General features: G+C 42.7%; 2 protein-coding genes and 1 pseudogene across 3 annotated transcripts in view; 2 read left to right on the top strand and 1 right to left on the bottom strand.

The window, feature by feature from the left end:
• The window catches only part of BNIP1 (BCL2 interacting protein 1), a 111,659-nt gene that overhangs the window by 18,727 nt on the left and 72,166 nt on the right, over window positions 1-20,766 (top strand). The window lies entirely within an intron of this gene.
• CREBRF (CREB3 regulatory factor) overlaps window positions 1-20,766 on the top strand; it is an 87,089-nt gene that overhangs the window by 19,887 nt on the left and 46,436 nt on the right. Inside the window, exons 2-3 of one of the 2 annotated variants that reach the window (XM_050793202.1) lie at window positions 11,366-11,578; window positions 16,987-17,112. In XM_050793202.1, the coding sequence (XP_050649159.1) occupies window positions 11,570-11,578; window positions 16,987-17,112 (135 nt within the window). In that variant the 5' untranslated portion in view covers window positions 11,366-11,569. Of the gene's footprint in view, window positions 1-11,365; window positions 11,593-16,986; window positions 17,113-20,766 lie in introns of both variants that reach the window. The other variant, XM_050793203.1, reaches the window with a different exon arrangement.
• Window positions 15,774-16,757, bottom strand: LOC126956397 (cell division control protein 42 homolog; annotated as a pseudogene).

Raw genomic sequence — 20,766 nt, 5'->3', positions numbered from 1 at the left:
TAGACACTTGCTTTAATAGTCTTCTTTTTAGGGCCGGGCGCTGGGTGGCTCACGCCTGTAATCCCAGCACTTTGGGAGGCCGAGGCGGGCAGATCATGAGGTCAGGAGATTGAGACCATCCTGGCTCATATGGTGAAACCCTGTCTCTACTAAAGATACAAAAAATTAGGTGGGCGTGGTGGCGGGTGCGTGTAGTCCCAGCTACTCAGGAGGCTGAGGCAGGAGAATCGCTTGAACCCAGGAGGCAGAGGTTGCAGTGAGCTGAGATTACGCCACTGCACTCCAGCCTGGTGACAGAGCGAGACTCTGTCTAAATAAATAAATAAATAATAGTTTTCTTTTTGGCAGGGCGTGGTGGCTCATGCCTGCAATCCCATCCCTTTGGGAGTCTGAGGTGGGTAGATCACCTGAGATCAGGAGTTCGAGACCAATGTGACCAACATGGTGAAAAACTATCTCTACTAAAAATACAAAATTAGCTGGGTTTTGTGGTGCATGCTGTGTAAAAGTAGCTATGGTAAAAGTAGCTGTGGTAAAAGTAGCTGCGTAAAAGTAGCTGTGGTAATCCCAGCTACTTTGGAGGCTGAGACAGGAGAATGGCTTCAACTCTGGAGGTGGAGGTTGCAGTGAGCAGAGATCACACCATTGCACTCCAGCCTAGGCAAGAAGAGCGAAACTCTGTTTAAAAAAAAAAAAAAAAACAAAACTTCTTCCTTATTGGTTCCCAAAGAGCTTTGACTAAGCTCCCATATGTTGCCCCTGTAACCCAAAGATTAAAGTTGGATAGAAGCCTTTGGAAAGGAATTGAACAAAATTGTAACTGAGAGTTCTGTCTTCCTCTAACATGGCATTCTAAGGAGAGAGATCGCTTTTGAGATTTAGTATATTCTGTTTGCTTTTTAAGATTTTCAGTAAAAGGTGGTTTTCGTTATTTTGTTTAATTACATTTTTCGTGGCAGACCTAATTCACCTCCCATATTTTATTTTATTTTTTAAATTTTTGTTCTTTATTTATTTTTTTATTTTCTGAGACAGAGTCACTCTGTCACCCAGGCTGGAATGCAGTGGCGTGATCTCAGCTCACTGCAGTCTCCACCTCTGGGGTTCAAGTGATTCTCCTGCCTCAGCTGCCCAAGTAGCTGGGATTACAAGTGCCCACCAACGCACCTGGCTAATTTTTGTATTTTTAGTAGAGAGGGGGTTTTGCCATGTTGGCCAGGCTGGTCTCGAACTCCTGACCTCACGTGATCTGCCTGCCTTGTCCTCCCAAAGTGTTGGGATTACAGGCATGAGTGACCGTGCCTGGCTACCTCCCATATTTTAAAAACTCTTGAGTGTGAGGATAAAAGACTATTGCATTGATCAGGTATACAGAGTGTGCAAGGTGGTATGGCAAAAGGATCACAAATTCTTACAAGGTCATTATAAGTACTGCTTTGGCTAGGAAGATGATCTTTTTTCACCTAATCTGAGGGAAAAGATACACCTTCTTCCTCCTTACTTTCCTCTTTTCCCATTGTCCTTCCTTAAAGACTAGCAGCAGCAGAATTTGGAAAATAAATAATGGGCATGTTTTACTAATAATTGTGACGTAAACTATAATAATGTATTTTGAATTTTACTTGCCTATTTCTAAATTTTGGAGTCTAGAGAACTGCTCTCAAAGGGTAAAATATTGTGATTCACCTGTAGTTTTGGTTACAGGATTCATATTACATAATAAAGGGAGAACCTGAGCCCCACCTTTCCCCCAGTATATTCCTTGCATAGGCAACCTCTGCTGCTTAAATGTTTTGGAGACTTTGGGATATCTGATTTCAACTGTACCATGAAACAGGTAGTGGCTTGACTTAGCATCTGAAGGACTGTTTTGTTCTACTCTTGCAGAGTAGGGTAGTTTTCTTTTTTTTTTTTTTTTTTCTTTTTTTTTTTTTTTTTTTTTTTTTTTTTGAGACGGAGTCTTGCTCTGTTACCCAGGCTGGAGTGCAGTGGCCGGATCTCAGCTCACTGCAAGCTCCGCCTCCCAGGTTCACGCCATTCTCCTGCCTCAGCCTCCCGAGTAGCTGGGACTACAGGCGCCCGCCACCGCGCCCGGCTAGTTTTTTGTATTTTTAGTAGAGACGGGGTTTCACCGTGTTAGCCAGGATGGTCTCGATCTCCTGACCTCATGATCCGCCCGCCTCGGCCTCCCAAAGTGCTGGGATTACAGGCTTGAGCCACCGCGCCCGGCCGAGTAGGGTAGTTTTCAAAAGGAAAGGAAAGGAATTGTTGAGCGGGACCTATGAAGTGTAACAGGATGGATAGAATATAAGGCAGATGGGTCCTAGTTTGCTAAAGAGCTTGGGTAGTCTGATAAGTTGTCTTTCTTGCCAAACAAGGGAGTCACGTGGGGTATACACATTGTATAACCTTTTCAATCACCAAGGTTGCCTGTTCTTCCTGCCTCCCTGTTTCCTTGCCTCCTTGCCTCCCTTCTTCACTTCCCTTCCTTCCCCACCTCCCTGTCCATACCCCTCCCTTCCCCTGCCTCTCTTCCTTTCCCTTTCTTTCTTTCTTTCCTGCCCTCCTGCCTACTTCCCTATGTCCTTTCCTTTACCTCCTGTCTTAGTCTGTTTTCTGTTGCTATAACCACAGATTAGATAATGGATAATTTTAAAGGAAAGAGATTTATCGCTGGGCATGGTGGCTTATGCTTCAAATCCCAGCATTTTGGAAGGCTGAGGCAGAAGGATCGCTTGAGCCCACGAATTTGAGACCAATATGGGCAACATAATAAGACCCCGTCTCTACAAAAAAGAAAAAAAAGTAATTAAGTAAAAAGTAAAAGAAAAGAGATTTATTTGGCTCATGATTCTGAAGACTGCAAAGTCCAAGAACATGACACTGGCATCTGTTCAGGGTCATCCCATAGTAAAAGGCGAGAGGGTGAGAGCACATGAGACAGAGGAAGTTGATCTGAATTCATTTTTTTCTATCAAGAACCCACTCCTGTGTCCAGTGATAATGTCATTGATACCTACCTCTTAAAGGGTCAACATTCCAGTACTGGTAGGATGGCAATTAAATTTCAAACATGGCCGGGCGCAGCGGCTCACACCTGTAATCCCAGCACTTTGGGAGGCCGAGACGGGTGGATCAAAAAGTCAGGAGATTGAGACCATCCTGGCTAACACGGTGAAACCCTGTCTCTACTAAAAAAATACAAAAAACTAGCCGGGCGTGGTGGTGGGTGCCTGTAGTCCCAGCTACTCGGGAGGCTGAGGCAGGAGAATGGTGTAAACCCGGGAGGCGGAGCTTGCAGTGAGCTGAGATCCGGCCACTGCACTCCAGCCTGGGCGACAGAGCGAGACTCCGTCTCAAAAAAAAAAAAAAAATTTCAAACATGTTTTGGAGGGGACATTCAAACCATAGCATCTTCCTTGCCTGTCTTTTCTTTCCTTTCTTCCTCTTTCAACTTTAATGAGGATTAAGCCTTAGGAGAAATGATTTATTTAAATTAGGGGTTATGGCCAGGCACAGTGAAGTTGAGGTGTGGTGGAGGTTGCAGTGAGCTGAGGTGGAGATTGCAGTGAGCTGAGATCGCACCACTGCACTCCAGCCTGGGGGACAGAATGAGACTCTGTCTCAAAAAAAAAAAAAAAAAAAAAAAAAAAAAATTAGTGTTTAGAACAGTTTCTGCCTCTTAGAATTGTGGATCTGGAACAGTTTAAAGACAACAGAGGCCGGGCGCGGTGGCTCAAGCCTGTAATCCCAGCACTTTGGGAGGCCGAGACGGGCGGATCACGAGGTCAGGAGTTTGAGACCATCCTGGCTAACACGGTGAAACCCCGTCTCTACTAAAAAAAATACAAAAAACTAGCCGGGCGAGGTGGCGGGCGCCTGTAGTCCCGGCTACTCGGGAGGCTGAGGCAGGAGAATGGTGTAAAAACCCGGGAGGCAGAGCTTGCAGTGAGCTGAGATCCGGCCACTGCACTCCAGCCTGGGCGACACAGCGAGACTCCGTCTCAAAAAAAAAAAAAAGACAAGAGAGAGAGGAACAAGACCCCTGGTCACATGAAAGAAATGAACATGAACCAGCAAAGATTAGGAAAGATCAAAGTAGACCATAGTACATTAACTACATAGCAGTATAAATTTATTGGCATTCCTTTTTTGTTTTTCTTTTTTGAGACAGTGTCTCACTCTGTAACCCAGGCTGGAGTGCAGTGGAGTGATCTCAGCTCACTGCAACCTCTGCCTCTCAGGTTCAAGCTATTCTCCTGCCTCAGCTTCCTAAGTAGCTGGGATTACAGGCACCCGCCACCATGTCCAGCTGATTTTTTGTGTTTTTAGTACAAACGGGGTTTCACCATATTGGCCAGGCTAGTCTCGAACTCCTGAACTCAACTAAGCCTCCTGCCTTGGCCTCCCACAGTGCTAGAATTACAGGATGAGCCACTGCGCCCGGCCTGTATTCAGGCACTTCTTATCTAAAAAACTTAAAAAAAAAATTGTTTTGGTAAAATATATAAAAATTTACTATTTTAACCATCTTTAGCTGTACAATTTTATGGCATTACGTACATTAACAGCATTGTGTAACCATCACCACTGTCTATTCCAGAACACTTTTTTTTTGAGACCAAGTCTCACTCTGTTGCCCAGGCTGGAGTGCAGTGGCACGATCTGGGCTTACTGCAACCTCTGCCTTCCCGGTTCAAGCGATTCTCCTGCCTCAGTTTCCCAAGTATCTGGGACTACAGGCGTAAGCCACCACGCCTGGCTAATTTTTGTATTTTTTGTAGAGACAGGGTTTCATCATGTTTTGGACAGGCTGGTCTCAAATTCCTGACCTCAAGTGACCCACCCGCCTCAGCCTCCCAAAGTGCTGGGATTACAGGCATGAGCCACCACCCCCAGCCCCCAGAACACTTTTATCTTCCCAAACAGAAACTGTGTACACTTACTAAATAATAACTGTTGCAGCCCTTAGTAACCGCTGTTCTACTCTCTTTCTCTATTCTAAGCACCTCATATAAGCCTAATCATACAATATTTGTCCTTTTGTGTCTAGTTTATTTTACTTACCATAATGTTTTTAAGGTTCATTCTTGTTGTAGTGTGTATCAGAATTTCATTCATTTTTATGGCTGAATAATATTGTATTTGTCATATTTTGTTGATTCATTCATCTGTTTGTGGACACTTGAGTTGTGTTTACCTTTTGGCTTTTGTGCATAATGCTGCCATGAACATGGGTGTACACATATCTGTTTCAGGCTCTGCTTTTAACTCTTTTAGGTATATACCTAGGAGTGGAATTGCTAGATTATATGGTAATTGGATTTCGCTTTTTGAAGAAATACCAAACCGTTTCCCACACCAGCTGCAGTCCTACCAGCAAATGCACGAGGGCTCTGATTTCTCTATATCCTTGCCAATATTTGTTATTTTCCACTTTTTGGATAATACTCATCCTAAATGGTGTGTCAAAAATGTTTTAGCATTTACTCTGATGAATGTTAGATGACTCAGAAGAGCTACTTACTGTTGTGAGGAACCAGTTTCCTTAAGTTACTAAAAGGGGGCAATGGCCTAAATCAGTTCCATATAAAAGGGGAGCTGCAGGGATTCTGGCCATCATATACAGCATCTCCTTATTCATAAAATACTCTCATTTACAAAAAGGCATGTTTATTTACAAAAAGGTATGTTTATTATTAATATATAATATATATTATCAATACATAATAAATATATATTGTTTGTAAAATACTCTCATTTACAATGAGGTTTATATATTTCTTGATGTGAACTTTTTCTTTATATGTGGACTCAAGGATTAGCTGAAACTCTCAGATTCAGAAAGAGCACAATTGAGGAGCTCTTGAAAATATGTAAGCTGCCAGGACACACCAGTCAAGTCTTGGGCTTGGCTTTTAAAGTTACGATTACTTATTTCGGCAGTTCTAGGGATGAGCTTTTTGTAAGAAGATTATACCTATTACTTTACCTTTTGTCTTGCCTATCATACATAGTAAGCCTCAATACATGTTCAGAGAAACAAAAACAAAAACAAAAGAAGCCCAGGATAAGACGTAGCAGAAAGGGGCTGTGTAAGAATTTGAAGCTGTGGCTATTTTCAAGTGATACCATTGAACCTAAAAAAATCATGTGTTCCTCCTCATGCTTCAGCCGTCTAGGATCTAGTTCTCTGTTACAGGAATATCTTTGTCTGCCTAACAGCTTTTGTTATTTTTAAATGAGCCTCAGGTACAGGAAATCTGTTGATAAATAATATTTCTAATGTACTACAGTCCTCTCTTGAAAAATCCATAAAACTGTATTGGGGGCCGGGCGTGGTGGCTAACCGCTGTAATTCCAGCACTTCGGGAGGCTGAGGTGGGTGGATATCCTAAGGTCAGCAGTTCGAGACCAGCCTGGCCAACATGGTGAAACCCCGTCTCTACTAAAAATACAAAAATTAGTGTGGTGGTACTTGCCTGTAGTCCCAGTTACTCGGGAGGCTGAGGCAGAAGAATCACTTGAACCCAGGAGGCAGAGGTTGCAGTGAGCTGAGACTGCGCCATTGCCATTCCAGCCTGGGCGATGAGTAAAACTCCATCTCAAAAGAGAAAACAAAAACTGTATTGGGAACTGGTGGAACAGTGCTATGAATAAAAGAAAATAACGACTAGAGGAATTTGGCCTTTCCCTTTTTCCCCCAACTTCCCTGGAAGAAATACAAATCTTGAGGTAGGCATGAGGGCAGGATGGAAGATTTGATGATCAAATACATTTAGGAAATGGTACCTGGGTATAGTCACCTTTTGGTGATTTATAAAACACATTAACACAAAGTTTCCATGAAGTCCTATATCAAAGGCAGTATACAACTTCATTTAATGTGTTTTTCAAACCTCACAACCCTTTTGTTGAGTAACCATTGAACATTCTTTGTAACAAATATTCCTTGGTTCACACTTTGGGAAATTGACAACTGCTTTGTAAATTGAATTTTGTGTTTATTTTTATTTTTAAAAATACAGACAAGGTCTTGCTGTTTGGCCCAGGCTCGACCCGAACTCCTGGGCTCATGCAGTTCTCCTGCCTCAGCCTCCTAAGTAGCTGGGCCTGCAGGCATACACACCATGGTGCCGGGCTACTAGACCGTTGCTTTTGATGTATTTTAATATCAAAGCTTCAAGTAAGATACGGATATTCTTGAGTCCAAAGACGTGTAAAGCCATCCTGAAAAGCAAGTTGTTACACCTTCCTTCTCACTGTTGTTATTCTTGCCTTTTTTTTTTTTGAGACGGAGTCTACAGGCTCCAGGCTGTCACCAGGCTGGAGTGCAGTGGCACAGTCCCAGCTCACTGCAACCGCTGCCTCCTGGGTTTAAGCGATTCTCCTGCCTCAGCCTCCTGAGTAGCTGGGACTACAGGTGTGTGCCACCATGCCCAGCCAATTTTTGTATTTTTAGTAGAGACGGGGTTTCACCATGTTAGCCAGGATGGTCTTGATCTCTTGACCTTGTGATCCACCTGCCTCGGCCTCCCAAAGTGCTGGGATTACAGGTGTGAGCCACTGTACCCGGCCTTATTATTCTGCTTTGTAAATATTTTTTTTTTTTTTTTGAGACGGAGTCTCCCTGTGTCTCCCAGGCTGGAGTGCAGTGGCGCGATCTCGGCTCACTGCAAGCTCCGCCTCCCGGGTTCACGCCATTCTCCCGCCTCAGCCTCTGAGTAGCTGGGACTACAGGCGCCCGCCACCACGCCCGGCTAATTTTTTGTATTTTTAGTAGAGACGGGGTTTCACCGTGTTAGCCAGGATGGTCTTGATCTCCTGACCTCGTGATCCGCCCGTCTCGGCCTCCCAAAGTGCTGGGATTACAGGCTTGAGCCACCGCGCCCGGCTGCTTTGTAAATATTAATGTACCCATTGTATATGGTTTGCTGGTACAGGATACAGTTTTTGAGTAGTGTATCATTATGGAAAATGCTATGTAATGGTAAATTCTGTAGAAAACTTTTTTCTTCCTTCACTTTTGGGTGGGCACTTTCATTCTTTGTGGTTGTGTTGTGATAAATGTTTTGGAAGAGTACTAAGCATTTCTGGAAAATGGGTATGAAATGTTGGGGATGAAGATAGTTTGTTGTGAAGTTGTATCATTAGTTTTAGAGACTGGGAGCCGTTTATCACTGAAAAGGAGTTCCACAGCATAGAGTAGAATTGGTCCTTTCCCTGTCCTATTTGCTGCCACTTGTGAGACTAGGAGAAACAACTAGGTGAACGAACTCAACCCATTACTTGGTAGAGACCCTCTCTGGGAATCAGTGCCTTGAAAACATTTAGCCGTGCTGCTAAGTTATCACAGGTATTGAGCTTTTGAGCTAGACTCGCTGTAGGACAAATAATGAAAAACTAAAAAACAAAAACGAACAACAGGCCGGACGCGGTGGCTCAAGCCTGTAATCCCAGCACTTTGGGAGGCCGAGACAGGCGGATCACGAGGTCAGAAGATCGAGACTATCCTGGCTAACACGGTGAAACCCCGTCGCTACTAAAAATACAAAAAACTAGCCGTGTGAGGTGGCGGGTGCCTGTAGTCCCAGCTACTTAGGAGGCTGAGGCAGGAGAATGGCATAAACCCGGGAGGCAGAGCTTGCAGTGAGCTGAGATCTGGTCACTGCACTCCAGTCTGGGCGACAGAGCGAGACTCAGTCTCAAAAAAAACGAACAACAACAACAAAAAAACAAAACCAGAAAGCATTGGCACAATATACCTATTGATGATAATCACCTTTCCAAATTAATTTTATTACTACATCATAGTGTAATATGTCATTCATTCCCATAACATTTCTATTACATGGTTAAGAGAGAGTAAGTGTTATTTCTCTGATCTAGGAGCTAAGGCATAAACTTAACAAATTTACTCCAGTTTGTATGGCTGTTTCAATTACGGGATCAAACTTGGAATCCAGATCTCCTAAACAATTGCCCTTTTTGCTAGCTGCATTTACTCAAGTTTGTTTTGATGTGTTTAAATACATTTTTAAATAAATACATGTATTTGTATTGAAGTTTTATGGCTTAGACAGTTAAATAACCAGGAAAGAGTATTGTTTTTTTCCCTTAAAGATCAGAAAAGTGAGGCTTAGAAAGATGGCCTTACCTAGTGTTGTATAGTTTGGAGGTGAGAGCTGTGACTAGAATTTAGCCCTTTTTTTGTCCACTGTTGATAAACCAAGATGTCGGTAGATAGTGTCTTTACTGGATGCCAGTAAGTGTGTATTGAATAGAACTCAATCTCTTCCTATTTTTTTTTTAATTTTTAACAATTTTTAAATTTTTTTGAGACAGAGTCTCACTCTGTCACACAGGCTGGAGTGCAGTGGCACTATCTCAGCTTACTGCAACCTGTGCCTCCTGGGTTCAAGCGATTCTTGTGCCTCAACCTCCCAAATAGCTGGGATTACAGGCGCATGCCACCACACCTGGCTAATTATTGTATTTTTAGTAGAGATGGAGTTTTGCCATGTTGGCCAGGCTGGTCTTGAACTCCTGACCTCAAGTGATCTACCTGCCTCAGCCTCCCAAAGTGCTGGGGTTACAGGCGTGAGCCACTGCGCCCAGCTGACCCTATTGCTAGTAAGGTCAATTTTTCAGATTTTAAAGGATATCAAACTTTTCTCCCAGATCCAGGTTTTACACCAAGATTATACTAGTCCACTTTATTGAACACATGACTTGAATTAGATGCCTTTTGGGAGGCCTAAATCATAGGTCTAGAAAAAGTGACTGACCTTCTTATAGGAGTCAGGAGAGAGAATTAGGGCAATGACCATGACTACATACCAGTTGTAGGACAACGGCATGAGGTCACATAAGGAGAAACTGTGCAAGAACAGGCCTTTGGCAGGAACAGGGAGCAATCTAGTTATACTGTAGCACTGAATTGAAAAGCACAGTTAACTCTGTTTCTAGGTGGGCACTTGACATTGTTTCCTAGGTTAGACCAGTGAGTTGGGAATGACAGCCCACTGGAGGGGAGAGTGCAGCAAAGATGCAGGAAACACAAATTGTAGTCAGTTTATTAATCTAATTAAGTAGAACAATGATTGAGTCCCTGGGCATGGTGTTGTGTGCCTGTAATCTCAGCTACTTGGGAGGCTGAGGCAGGAGAATCACTTGAACCCAGGAGGTTGAGGTTGCAGTGAGCCAAGATTGGGCCACTGCATTCCAGCCTGGGTGACAGAGTGAGACTCTTGTCCAAAAAAAAAGGAAATTAATATAATGTATTACTCTAACCCTCTAGCCCCAGACAATGTGCTGATTTCAGAAGGCAAATTCGTTGTAAATTGATTGTTTACCAATATAAGAAGTGACATTACATCTAGACCAAATTAGATCAAGGATAGGGCAGTGTTTCTCAAACTTTAGAGAGGACCACAGTCACCTGGAGGGTGTATTAAAAAACATTGCTGGCACCCACTCCTAGAGGTTCTGTTTTGATTTTGCATTTTAAACAAATTTTTAGGTTGATGCTGATGTTAGTACTGCTGATCTTTGGATCACACTTTGAGACCCACTGATCTTGGACAGGAAAATGAAGCGAATATAACTGTTCAGTTCCTCCTGATTAAGGTCTTCACGGAGAAGGGAAAAAACACTAACATTTAAGTCTGTACCCTGTCAAAATCCTGTGCCACGTGATTTGTAGTCATTGTTTAACTTAACCCTTGAAACCACTCTGCAAAGCAGTCCCCAGGCCCATTTTCCCTCAAACATACACCTGTTAAAAACTTGCTGGAGTAATTCTTTCTTCACTGGCAGCTTATACCTTATAACTGAAAGAATAATATTGACATATACCCGTACAAATGGGATTTTATTTAATGTAGAGGATATGTTAAGTTCCATTGCTGACTATTATGTATTCATTACTCTTCTTGTTGACTTACGAGAGAGATAAAATGTAGATTAATTTAGCAGTAATGATTATACAATAAATGGAATTAAATTTTGAGATATAGTTTCTCATAAAGAACATAAAGTGAATTAGAGCTTGACTTTAAAAATCAATATATTACATCTTTCAGATCACAGAAAAAATGAGCCTATGTTAATTTTGTGTGTGTTTTTTTTTAATGTTGCCAATTGGTTATTGACCAGCTGTACTTTAGAAAAATACAGGAGGAGGAATGGTAAATTTCAGAATAGTAAGTATTAAGGTATGACCAAATCCTTGATAACTCAACCATAAGACTTATTTAAAGCACAGTATTTTCTGCTAATATTGTTTTTGAAAAGTCAACTTTTTTTTGAAACGTAAACTTGTTTTTCCTGGAACTCAGTGAAGTTACTTTGTGTTGTTTGACAGACAGCATCATACAGAATTATTAAAAAAAAAAAAAAAAAAAAAAAGCAGTGATCCAAGCAGTTGAATTGGAAGCACTCTGGGGAAACCTGCTGTTTATTGTGAAAATCATCTTCGATCTCGGAATTAAAAGTAAAGCTGGAAAGGAATTTACAAACGAGAAAAAAAAGAAGTTTGGAATCGGATTCACAGGATCTGGGCTTGGAAATGCCTCAGGTAAATCATACAGAGTAGGTGCAAAGTTTTATATTTTCCCACTACAGAAAGTCAATACCATTGACTCTTAAATGAATCTTAACACAACTTTGCATACTACCTTTTTATGGTATCTTATTTCTGATCTCAGCTAGTTTTGAGTACATGTTCTTCCTTCCATTGGCTTCTATTTCTTTCTTTGCTATCACTTGAAGTTTAATGAGTTCTACATAGGTAGTATGGTGAATAGGTAGAAGGTAGACAGATCTTCTGGCTTTATGGGGCAAAACCAACTCCCCTGAAAATTAATCTGCCACAGCAATCCCATTTCTGTCTCCTCACTCTTCCTGTTTCCCAGTTCTTACCTTTCATTTATGCCGGCTGAATTTAGAAGTAATTAAGAGGAAATAGTGAGAGACTTCAGGCTCCCTCCCCCAACCCCTCTCATCTCTCTCTTTCTCATAGACACACACACACATACATATGTGTGCACATATAAATATCTCCTTACAAAACATATCTAAGAATGATTGTATCTGTTTATATTATGGCAGCGACTCTGAATTGATCGGTTTTGGTTTGAGGCAATCACTGAGACAATCAGTGAAGCCCTGTTAGTCCCTATTCTGCTTATCTAAACTCCTCCTTTTCTTCTCCAGTGTTTAGCTCTTGCCCCTCCCCTGTTTGTTTCAGTGCTGGGGAGAAACCTAGAAGTAATGAGTGGGCAGGGACTCTTGGGTGACTTTTTGTGTCTGAGCTATCCTTTGAGCATAGGGAATCAACAATTTGCTGGGATTGTCTGGTGACTCGAGACAGGCAGAAGAGGCAAAGAAAGGGGACTTGGTTAATGGATATTGAAAAGACAGTGGCCGGCCAGGCCCAGTGGCTCACGCCTGTAATCCCAGCACTTTGGGAGGCCAAGACAGGCGGATCACAAGGTCAGGAGATCAAGACCAGTCTGGCCAACATCGTGAAACCCTCTTTACTAAAAATACAAAAATTAGCTGGGTGTGGTGGTGCGTGCCTGTAATCCCAGCCACTCGGGAGGCTGAGACAGAATTGCTTGAACCTGGGAGGCAGAGGTTGTAGTGAGCCAAGATCACGCCACTGGACTCTAGCCTGGGGAAAGAGGGAACTCCGTCTCAAAACAAGAAAAGACAAGACCAGCGGCCTACTGCCACCCCAACCTCTGTGACAGATGGACTGCACATACCCTTTTAGAGTGGTTGCCCATTCGAGGTTTAGTTTTATATTTACTGAGTACTTGAATTTGGGGCTTAAATTTTAAACTTATTTTCTCAAGCTAACTTTTTCTAGGAAGAAAGGTTCTGCAGGCCTGGAAATGTTGGGGGAAGGTAAGAGAAAGAGAAAAAGAAAAACAATAAGATGGGACGTACCAATGAAGAAAAATATGATGAGAAGGTCTATGAAAAGTCCAGTTTGCAAAAGATGGAAAGTATATGAAAAGAATAAGCAAATAGATTAATACCATTTAAAAACATTTCTGCAGAAACTTGTAAAAAAAAAAAAAAAAAAAAAACTAAGAGATTTTTGGCCTGGTGTCAGTGGTTCATGTCTGTAATCCCAGCACTTTGGGAGGCCAAGGTGGGCGGATCACTTGAGGTCAGGAGTTTGAAACCAACCTGGCCAACATGGTGAAACCCCATCTCTACTAAAAATACAAAAATTAGACCAGGTGTGGTGGTGCGCACCTGTAGTCCCAGCTACTCGGAAGACTGAGTCAGGAGAATTGTGTGAACCCGGGAGGTGGAGGTTGCAGTGAGCTGAGATCACGCCACTGCACTCCAGCCTGTGCGACAGAGCGAGACTCTGTCTCAAAAAAAAAAAAAAAAAAAAAAAAAAAAAAAAAAAAGCTGGGTGCGGTGGCTTGCACCTGTAATCCCAGCACTTTGGGAGGCCGAGGCAGACTGATCACTTGAGGTCAGGAGTTAGATCAGCCTGGCTAACATATAGTGAAACCCCCATCTCTACTAAAAGATATAAAAAGTAGCTGGACTTGGTGGCGTGTGCCTATAGTCCCAGCTGCTTGGGAAGCTGAGGCAGGAGAATCGCTTGAACACTGGAGGTGGAGGTTGCGGTGAGCTGAGATCTTGCCACTGCACTCCGGCTGGGTAACAGAGCAAGACTATGTCTCTCCAAAAAAAGAAATTTTTTATTCTTTCTCATTCTCTTTCTTCAGCTCAGTTAGATTTTAAAGTGAAGCCTTTCTATTATTTGACCCACTTTAGAAGGGTGAGCCCAGACTTGACTCTGAGGGATTTGTATAGATGTTAAAATGTAAACAGAAGATAGAGAAAAAAACAAGAAGGAGAATTAATGCTGGGTCTCAAGTCTTTTTTTTTTCCCCTTTATTTATTATGGAATGGACTGTGCCCTTTTTGGGAATCAGGATTAAGGCTACAGCGTTCATGCCCAAGTTACTGGTCTTACCAAGGAGATCTTTGGGTATTTAGTTGATTCTGTTTCCGTTACCTTCCTGCAGGCATTGGTTATACTAGATAGTGAATCCCAAACTGTCTTCCAGCTTGCTTTGGAAAATAAGACATGGGACTCACTTAGCAGCACAGAGTGAGAGTGATTTGCTGTATCTGCAGACCCCAGGAAAAGACAGGGAATCCTCTACTGATGATAGTTAAAATAGTGTTGTTAGACAAGGATGTGAAGAAATGTTATATAGCTAAGTGAAAGTACTTGATAGGTGCTGTATGGTGACTGGTGGCTAAATAAGCTTTAGTTTCTAGAAGATATTAATTGCTGCTGTATATTTTTTCAATTTTTTTTGACAGGGGAAACACTTCTTTAAATTACAAACTCAATTCATTTGGTGTATTTCAAAGGTGCAATACTTTTCTTCATGTATCAGTGAAAGAAGTTAGAAATTAACTCCCCCAAAAAATAAGCAAATGGCAAACCAATGTCCGTGAAAGTCACAGTCACATATAGTGTGGCCTAGAAAACAGAGGGGCAAGACAGGCTCCAGCCACTTTCATGAGTTTCATCAAATACTGGATCTACTCAAGGGTGGAAAGAAAAGGCAACTTTCAAAAAGGAGTATGTTATTAAATGAGGCGTTTACTATACTCCTTCTTGAAAGCACCAGATGGGGAACATGTTTTCTAAACTAGATCTAGGAAGTGGATCCGTCCTCCTCCCCTTAAGGGCTATCCACTGGTTAATTAATAAAAAAAAAAAAAAGACTGAAAAATCGCACACACACTCCCCTCAAAAAAATAGGAGAAAAAAACCAACAACATACCAAGATGTCCCAGATTACTCTCCAGAGTGGAACTGGGGAACAGCTTCAACAATTCCAATTAGTTTATTACAGAGTCATCCATAAGCATGCCTTGCTTTTAAACAAATAATAAGTTTTAAAACAACAAAACCTAGTACTAATCACTTTTCTGACAGTACACAATTACTCAAAATTAGCTAGTACTGGGAGGGGGAAAGGTGGACCCATACCTATGGGCCTTGTCCTACACAAGTGCATGTGGGTAGGTACACGGCATTTGTCATTATTGCAAAAACGAATTTACTTTTATTTTTATTTAGTTATTTATTTTTGAGACGGAGTCTCGCTCTGTCGCCCAGGCTGGAGTGCAGTGGCACGATCTCTGCTCACTGCAAGCTCTGCCTCCCGGGTTCACACAATTCTCTTGCCTCAGCCTCCACAGTAGCTGGGACTACAGATGCCTACCACCACACCTGACTAATTTTGTTTTTGTATTTTTAGTAGAGACGGGGTTTCACCGTGTTAGCCAGGATGGTCTCTATCTCCTGACCTCGTGATCCACCCGCCTTGGCCTCCCAAAGTGCTGGGATTACAGGCGTGAGCCATTGCGCCCGGCCTATTTTTTATTTTTTGAGATGGGAGTTTCGCTTTCGTTGTCCAGGCTGGAGTGCAATGGGACGATCTCGGCTCACTGCAACCTCCACCTCCTGGATTCAAGCGATTCTCCTGCCTCAGCCTCCTGAATAGCTGGGATTACAGGTACATACCACCACACCTGGCTAATTTTTGTATTTTCAGTAGAGACAGAGTTTTGCTACATTGGCCAGCCTGGTCTCGAACTCCTGACCTCAGATGATCCGCCTGCCTTGGCTTCCTAAAGTGCTGGATTACAGGCTTGAGCCACCGCACCCAGCCTGAATTTTAACTTTTAATCTTTTGTTTGATTTAAACATTGCTTTTAGTATGATGCCGACACCAGCTGTGCAGAAAGGGCTCTGGAGAGATGGTCATAGCAGCACACACCTGCAGCTCTTCTTCGATTCTGGAGGCTCCAGGGCAGCCAATATTGCATCGTCCAATATGTTCCTTTTTTTTTTTTTCTGGAGATGTACTTTTGCTCTTGTTGCCCAGGCTGGAGTGCAATGGTGCAATCTCAGCTCACTGCAACCTTTGCCTCCCAGGTTCAAGCGATTCTCCTGCCTCAGCCTCCCGAGTAGCTGGGATTACAGGCACCTGCCACCACGCCCAGCTAATTTTTGCGTTTTTAGTAGAGACAGGGTTTCACCATGTCCAGGCTGGTCTCAAACTGCTGACCTCAGGTGGAACACCTGCCTCAGCCTCCAAAAGTGCTGGGATTACAGGCGTGAGCCATCGCGCCCAGCTGTCCAATAAATTCTTTAGGTCTTTTTGTGTGAGTGTAGAACACTCCATGATACCTGACAGCCTTCAGGTCACGGGCCAGCTTTTTAGCAGTCTCCAGAGTGATAGGCTTCTGTTTGTTCTTGGAAAGTTTCTCAATAGTAGAGGGGTTATCTCTGATATCAGTTTGGGTCCCAACAAGCAAGAAAGGAGTCTTTGGGACGGTTATCTCAGGCACCCACTTTTTTCACATTTTCAAATGAAGATGGAGAGACCACTGAAAAACAGAGTAGAAATATATCTGTTCGTGGATAACTCAGCGGTTGTAATCTGTTATAATCCTTTGCCCTACAATATCAAAAAGTCCAAGAGTGTATGGTTCTCTACCAGTCGTAACGGTGACTGCATAGTTGTCAAAAACAGTACATTATTCTGATGGAAATTTGTTTGTTGTGTAGGATATCAGGAGACATGTTTTACCAACAGCAACATCACCCACAACACACTTAATTGTCTGCATTGCTGAAATAGTTTTGTATCCACTTTAAATATTTCAAATCTGATGTTGACCTCAGCTTCTCCACCAGGGCGTTGGCAGCACTCTATTTTTTTCTATTTTTGGGCATTTTCCTAATTTAAGTCTACAGTTCAGTGTTAGCCAAAGCTCTTAAATATACTATACAGTAGAAGAAAGTATAGAAATGTTTTCTGAAAAGAATAAGTTACTTAGTGGGTGTGGAGTTGGGACTCACATGTGATAAATTGGTTTCAAAATAGTCTTTAACTTTCTAAAATAAAAATCACTCTGTTGTAGCCTAGTGTAAGCGGAATGGATCCGCCTTTTGGGGATGCCTTTCGAAGCCACACCTTTTCGGAACAAACTCTGATGAGCACAGATCTCTTAGCAAACAGTTCGGATCCAGATTTCATGTATGAACTGGTAAGCAACATTTTCTTGGTTTTGGTCTTGATTGATTTGGGGTAAAAGTTTGTGGGAGAGTTTTTTATTTATAAATGCCTGGGAAAAAAAAAAAAGATGTGCTTGGGCCAAGTTTAATTCTTATGATTATACCTGTAGTAATTTTGTTTGTTTTTATTTTTTTGAGACGGAGTCTTATTCTGTTTCTCAGGCTGTAGTGCGGTGGTGCAATCTTGGCTCACTGCAGTCTCCACCTCCCAGGTTCAAATGATTCTTCTGCCTCAGCCTCCCAAGTAGCTGGGATTACAGGCATGTGTCACCACATCCAACTGATTTTTTTTTTTTTTTTTTTGTGACAGAGTCTCGCTCTGTCGCCCAGGCTGGGGTGCAGTGGTGCAATCACGGTTCACTGCAACCTCCGTCTCCTGGATTCAAGCAATTCTTCTACCTCAGCCACCCAAGTAGCTGGGATTACAGCCACCTGGCACCATGCCCAGCTAATTTTTGCATTTTTAGTAGGGATGGGGTTTCACCACATTGGCCAGGCTAGTCTTGAACTCCTGACCTCAGGCTATCCAACTGCTTCGGCCTCCCAAAGTCCTGGGATTACAGGCATGAGTCACCGTGCCTGGCCTACTTTTTGTATTTTTAGTGCAGACAGCATTTCACCATGTCAGCTAGACAGGTCTTGAGCTCCTGACCTCAGGTGATCTGCCCGCCTTGGCCTCCCAAAACGCTGGGATTGCAGGCATGAGCCATCGCACCTGGCCTACACCTAGTAATTTTAAAAGTATGCAGCTGTTGGCTGGGTGCGGTGGCTCACGCCTGTAATCCCAGCACTTTGGAAGGCCAAGGCAGGTGGACCATGAGGTCAGGAGATTGAGACCATCCTGGCCAACATGGTGAAACTCTGTCTCTACTAAAAATACAAAAATTAGCTGGGCATGGTGGTGCGCACCTGTAGTCCTAGCTACTCAGGAGGCTGAGGCAGAAAAATCGCTTGAACCAAGGAGTCAGAAGTTGCGGTGAGCTGAGATCGCCCCATAGCACTCCAGTCTGGCGACAGACTGGAATCTCAAAAAGAAAAAAAAGCATACTGCCGGGCATGGTAGCTCACGCCTGTAATCTCAGCACTTTGAGAGGCCAAGGCGGGTGGATCACCTGCCTGAATTTTAATTTTTAATCTTTAGTTTGATTTAAACATGCATTTATTTATTTGTTTGTTTGAGACGGAGTCTCTCTGTGTAGCCCAGGCTGGAGTGCAGCGGCACAATCTTGGCTGACTGCAACCTCCGCCTCCTGGGTTCAAATGATTCTCCTGCCTCAGCCTCCCGAGTAGCTGCGATTACAGGCCACCATGCCCGGCTAATTTTTTGTATTTTTAGTAGAGATGGGGTTTCACCATATTGGTCAGGCTGGTCACGAACTCCTGACCTCGTGATCCGCCCACCTCGGCCTCCCAAAGTGCTGGTATTATAGGCGTGAGCCACCGAGCCTGGCCTTAAACATTGCTTTTAGTATGATGCCGACACCAGCTGTGCAGAAAGGGCTCTGGAGAGATGTTCATAGCCACACACACCTGCGGCTCTTCTTCGATTCTGGAGGCTCCAGGGCAGCCAATATTGCTTCATCAAATACATTCTTTTTTTTTTTTTTTTTTGAGATGGAGTTTCACTCTTGTTGCCCAGGCTGGAGTGCAGTGGCGTGATCTAAAATTAGCTGGGTGTGGTGATGGGTGCTTGTAATCCCAGCTACTCAGGAGGCTGAGGCAGGAGAATCGCTTGAACCCGGGAGACAGAGGTTGCAGTGAGCCGAGATTGCGCCACTGCACTCCAGCCTGAGCAACAAGAGCAAGACTCCGTCTCAAAAAAAAAAAACAATCCATCAAAAATAGTAAAAGATTATGTAAATATCTTCAAATCTAGTTTTTGATAAAGATAATGGACTTTTCAGTGGGAAAACGTTGAGCAAGGCATATGAATGACATAAAGAATGTGACACAAAAATAGCAGTTCCAAACAGGATCTGCCTATACTTATTATTTATTCTTGAGGTAAATAGACACTTAAAATTCATAAGAAAAACATTTTAGGCCGGGCGCGGTGGCTCACGCCTGTAATCCCAGCACTTTGGGAGCCCCAGGCAGGAGGATCACGAGATCGGGAGATTGAGACCATCCTGGCTAACACGGTGAAACCCCATCTCTACTAAAAAATACAAAAAAATTAGCCGGGCGTGGTGGCTGGCACCTGTAGTCCCAGCTACTTGGGAGGCTGAGGTAGGAGAATAGCGTGAACCCAGGAGGCGGAGGTTGCAGTGAGCCGAGATCAAGCCATTGTACTCCAGCCTGGGCGATAGAGCAAGACTCCATCTCAAAAGAAAAAAAGAAAAACATTTTAAAAACAGTTTTAATTACATCAAATTGAAAAAACACAATAATATATAAAAACTGGAAAACTGAGTACTCAAATGCATAAATCTACTAAAAATTAGTGAATTGTATACTTAATATAGGTTGGTTTTATGGTATGTGAAATTATACTTCAGTAAAACTGTAAAAACATAGATAGGCCAGGTGCATTGGTCACGCCTGTAATCCCAGCACTTTGGGAGGCTGAGGCAGGTAGATCACGAGGTCAGGAATTCAAGACCAGCCTGGCCAAGATGGTGTATCTACTAAAAACACAAAAAATTAGCTAGGTGTGGTGGCACGTGCCTGTAATCCCAGCAATTCGGGAGGCTGAGGCAGAGAATTCCTTAAACCCAGAGGCAGTGAGCCAAGATCACGCCACTGCACTCCAGTCTGGGTGACAGAGTGAGATTCTGTCTCAAAAACAAACAAACAAACAAAAACAAAACGCAGACAACACACACACACCCCCCCCCAAAATTAAAAAAAAAAAAAAAAAAAAAAAAACTCTGGAAGACTGAAAACTTCATTTTCTTCCTGTGCCTCCACCTTCCAAACCTTTTACCAAAACATAACTAACAGGTTTTTTTTCTATGCATATGTAAACATATGTATATCTTTTTTTGTATATATATACACTTTTTAATTGGATAATATAACAGTTTTCTGTAACTTGCTCTTTTAAAAATAAAAATGTATGGTGGGCAGTCTTTCATGTTTGTACATTAGAGCTAAGCTGCATTTATTTCAATGACTGCAGAGTCTTAACTGATATTTGAAATTGACATCTCCAGTGGCACAAGCCTGTAATCCCAGCAATTTGGGAGGGCAAGGTGGGCGGATCACTTGAGGTCAGGAGTTTGAGACCAGCCTGGCCAACATGGTGAAACCCCGTCTCTACTAAAAATACAAAAAAAAAAAACCTCTAAAATTCATGAGGAGTATTTTACTCTGCCTGCCCAAGTGTTGTTATAAGATCTTGCAAAAGATCTTACCATTCTGTGGCTGAATTCCAGCTCTCTTTGGATTGTTCTTTGCCTCTATATTTAAGTTCCCACTGAAAAGATATCTTCTTCTGTAATGAGGGTGTCTTTATTATTTTCATTATTACTAATATTTAAAATTTTCCTCTCTCACATATCACATTATTTGCTTTTTAATTGAAGTGTGCCCCCCCCCACCACTGCTAAGGAGATCCCAAAATCCTTCTAAGATAAGGAAATGTAAACTATTTTCAGGAAGAATGTTTATGGTAAAACTCAAGA

The sequence above is a fragment of the Macaca thibetana genome, chromosome 6, assembly GCF_024542745.1.
Source record: "Macaca thibetana thibetana isolate TM-01 chromosome 6, ASM2454274v1, whole genome shotgun sequence".
NCBI lineage: Eukaryota > Metazoa > Chordata > Mammalia > Primates > Cercopithecidae > Macaca > Macaca thibetana.
The sequence above is the reverse complement of the archived record's forward strand: the minus strand, read 5'-3'. Positions and strand labels throughout refer to the sequence as shown.